General features: G+C 38.0%; 1 protein-coding gene across 3 annotated transcripts in view; it reads left to right on the top strand.

The window, feature by feature from the left end:
* Cwc27 (CWC27 spliceosome associated cyclophilin) overlaps window positions 1–3,749 on the top strand; it is a 172,497-nt gene that overhangs the window by 3,211 nt on the left and 165,537 nt on the right. For all 3 annotated transcript variants that reach the window (XM_029485020.1, XM_029485019.1, XM_021180317.2), the window contains one exon: window positions 2,784–2,880. In XM_029485020.1, coding sequence (XP_029340880.1) covers window positions 2,784–2,880 — 97 coding nt within the window. The remainder of the gene's footprint in view (window positions 1–2,783; window positions 2,881–3,749) is intronic.

Raw genomic sequence — 3,749 nt, 5'->3', positions numbered from 1 at the left:
TGATTTTTTTCGAGACTTGGTTTCTCTGTATTCCCTGGCTGTCCTGGAACTCACTCTGTAGACCAGGCTGGCCTCAAACTCAGAAATCCGCCTGCCCCTGCTGCCCAAGTACTGGGATTAAAGGCGTGCACCACCACGCCCGGCTAAAGGGGCACATTTTGTATGATTCCATTTATATGAAATGTTCAGATGGCAATGTCCATACAGACAGAAAAGAAATTAGTAGTTGCCAAAGGTGAGGATAGCAGGAATAGAGGGACGAAATGGGTCAAGGCTTTATTATAGGGAAATGAGATGTTTTGGAAATAGTGGCAGTGGCTGCCAAATTCTAAAACCCAGGGAACTATTTAACAGGGTGACATATTGATATGTAGAATATATCTCAATAAGTATTATTTACTTATAGATTATATCTCAATAAATATTGCTATGTTTTTACAAAATTAAAATCAGAACTACTTCTAAATATGATCTTTGTAACTTCACAAAATTCTTTAAAAGGTTGCTAAGAGGAAAAGCCTAAGTCCCCCTAATAATAAAACGTGTTTTATTTCAAGCATAGAAGGAAGGGACAGTGAAGTAGGTCAGCACTTATGGAAAGTCAAGAAATAGTGCTTAGTATCATTTCAGGTTTATTCCAGCTTCAGTTGGTAGTCTCTTTCACCCACAAAAAATAAACAAATAAAAACAATTAAATAAAAAAAAATGTAATAAAGGAAAAGAAATCAAGTCAGGATCTCACTATGTAGTCTTACCTGACTTGCTCCACAGACCATGTAGGCCTTACACAGAGATGTGCCTGCCTCTGCCTCCTGAGGGTTAGCATTAAAGGTGCATACCTCCATACTTAGCTTTTTCATACTTCTTTATAGGTTAATGAAACTGTTAAAAAAAAAAATCCTACCATAATGTAGATATTTTCACTTCTCTCATTTTCATAATTCTTGTAGAGTAGTTGTAAAAGATCTGTGTGTTCCCAAAAAATGTCCCTAAAGATGCAATGCATTCATTAGTGTTGCATAATTTATAATAGCCTTTCTTAGGCTCCTGAAATACAGTAGCAAAAATGTACAAGCTGGTGGGAGACAAGAGGGAGTTACCCTTCTCATCTTGCTGTTGTTGAAAAGCATTCTCACTGGGCAATGATGGCACACCCCTTTAAGCCCAGCATTCAGGAGATAGAGGCAGACTGATCTGTGCTTGTCTACAGAGTGAGTTCTAGGACAACTAGGGCTACACAGAGAAACCCTGTCTCAAAAAAAAAAAAAAACAAAACGAAATGAAAAGCATTCTCATTCAAATTACACCTTCTAGGGCATCCTTAAAAGACAGGGTTTTCCTGAATGATTTTTAAACTTCCCCCATTATCAAAACTAACTTGTGACAAGGCAAAGGAATTTTAGAAAAAAAAAAAAAGTGTGATTTATATAGAGATTCCTCATGAGGATCAATTTGGTTTTAGTTACTCTGCTGTCTTTATTTGAAAGAATATTCTGTGTGGTGGCCACAGATTATTAATACTACTTAACATTTGTACAGTAGGGGTGAGAAAGAAAAATTGATACTGAAGATTCCAACTATACCATGAAGTTCAAACTTAGTGTTTAACATTCTTTTTTGTTATTTGTAGTTATTGAGCCAGTTGATGTATAAGCTATTTAACCCTCTGGGCCCAGTGGAGGTTCTGGTTGTTACCAAGGAGTAACTGCTGCCATGAACCAGTTAAAAGGAGACTATTAAATGATCCTACCTATTATAGAGGTGATGACTTTTCAAACATAACCATTTTAGCAAGTCACAACCAGAATTAGATTAAGAATAGTCCTGTGTGCTAGGACTTTAGCTAAGTTGGTAGAGTACTTGCCTGTCATACACAAAGCACTGTGTTCAGCCCCCAGCATGGCATGAACAAGGCATGGGGACTCATTGCCTGTCATCTGAGCACTTGGGAGATTGAAGCAGGAAGTTCAGGAGCCGGGGTTAGCTTGAGACCAGACTGGATTGTAAGGTTATCAGACTTTAACTGAAAAGCCAGAGACAAAACATCAAGGGGCTGGGGAGATAGCTCAGTTGATAAAGTGCTTGATGTGTAAACCTGAAGACCCGAGTCTGGATTCCCAATGTCCCCATGAAAAGTTGGGCATGGCTGCATGAATGTGAAACCCCAGAGTGAAGGCCATGGAGTGGCAGAGGCAGGGGAACCACTCACCCTGCTCACCAGCCAGTCTAGTTGACTTGGTGAGCTCCAGGTTTAGTAGAAGAACTATGCAAAAAAGCAGGGTGAAGAACTATCAAGGAAGATACCTAGTGTTGACCAGTGGCCTCTGTATGCACCTGTAAACATGTATACAGAGAATAAATGTTTATCCAAATTAGGGATACCATGATTTTCATGTGAAAGTAGAGTTTAAAGATATTATCAACTGAATGATTGTAAAATTGTCTAATAATGTCATAATTCAGTGGGTTCATTAACTTCTTAATTTCATAATTTGCTAACCAATTTTATTAGAAATAATGCAATTAAGTTTGTACTCTTGGTTTTTAAATGAATGGAGTTTGTTTTCTGTGATTAGAAAAGGTAAGTGCTTTTTTGAAAATAATGTATTGAATAGCCTGATGATGATTGGGCTGTAATGAGTATTTGTTCAGTATAATAACAAGCCCAAGTTGAGTTTGTAATATTTCTGAAATTGAAAATGCTACTTGTTAGTGTTGCAAGTTGAATAACCAATCAAGAGAAAAAAAAAAAACCCTAATATGATGTCATGATCTTTCTATAGGTTTTACTGAAAACTACGGCTGGAGATATTGACATAGAGTTGTGGTCAAAAGAAGCCCCTAAAGCATGCAGAAATTTCATTCAGCTTTGTTTGGAAGGTCAGTGTAACCTTCATTGAAATTTTGGAAATAAAATTGCCTTAGTTGGGCATTGTTGGGCATGTGTGTTGGGCATGCTGGGCTGCTCCTGTAATTTCTGCACTTGAGAGGTAGATGTAGAAACAATTTGAGTTTCAGACCATCCTAGGCAACACAGAAAGACTCTCTAGATAAAACCCTGCAGGGATGAGCTTTTTAAAGAATGGAAAGAATAAACTACAATGTTTTTTGCATTGTGTCAGGTGTTATGCAGAGGTAGTAAGTAATCAAATGGACCTGAGCAGTGTGAGTAACAACTTTCCTCCAGATAAACTATAAATTGTTACATTTTTAATGGAGACAACTTATACCTGATGTTGATCTCCTCTGTGAATTGCTGCTCACTCCATCTTTCCTTCTTTAAATGTGGATATTCATTCCCAAAGCATGCCTTTCATTCTGTGTTACCCTTCCCACTCTGTGCTGTCTCTAGCCAAGTGGTTATTATTTTCAGAACTATATTCATTTCCTCCCTTCTTGTACCTAATTGATCTAATGGTGTAATTTTTCTCTCTCCTGGAAACTTCTGTTAACTACCACAAAACCAAATTTCAGTTTCTTCCCTAAATGATCTGGACTTCCATCCCCATGACTGTAGTTGCCTCCTGTCTGTTCTTCTCTGTTATTTCTTTGCCTTCTGTCCATACACATGATATTGGAATCTTTAAGGACCTGGCTTCGAGCTTTCCACTCTTTTTCATTCCACTAGTCATGTGCTTCCAGTCAGCCATTCCCTCTATTTCCTGAACATTCCATTTCCTTTTCCACAATCCCCATATTAGCTAGCTTTCTTCCTCTCTCTCTCTCTTTCTCTCTCTCTCTCTCTCTCT

The sequence above is a fragment of the Mus caroli genome, chromosome 13 (assembly GCF_900094665.2).
Source record: "Mus caroli chromosome 13, CAROLI_EIJ_v1.1, whole genome shotgun sequence".
In the NCBI taxonomy this organism is placed as follows: Eukaryota; Metazoa; Chordata; class Mammalia; order Rodentia; family Muridae; genus Mus; species Mus caroli.
This window is presented reverse-complemented; position numbering and strand designations above follow the sequence as displayed.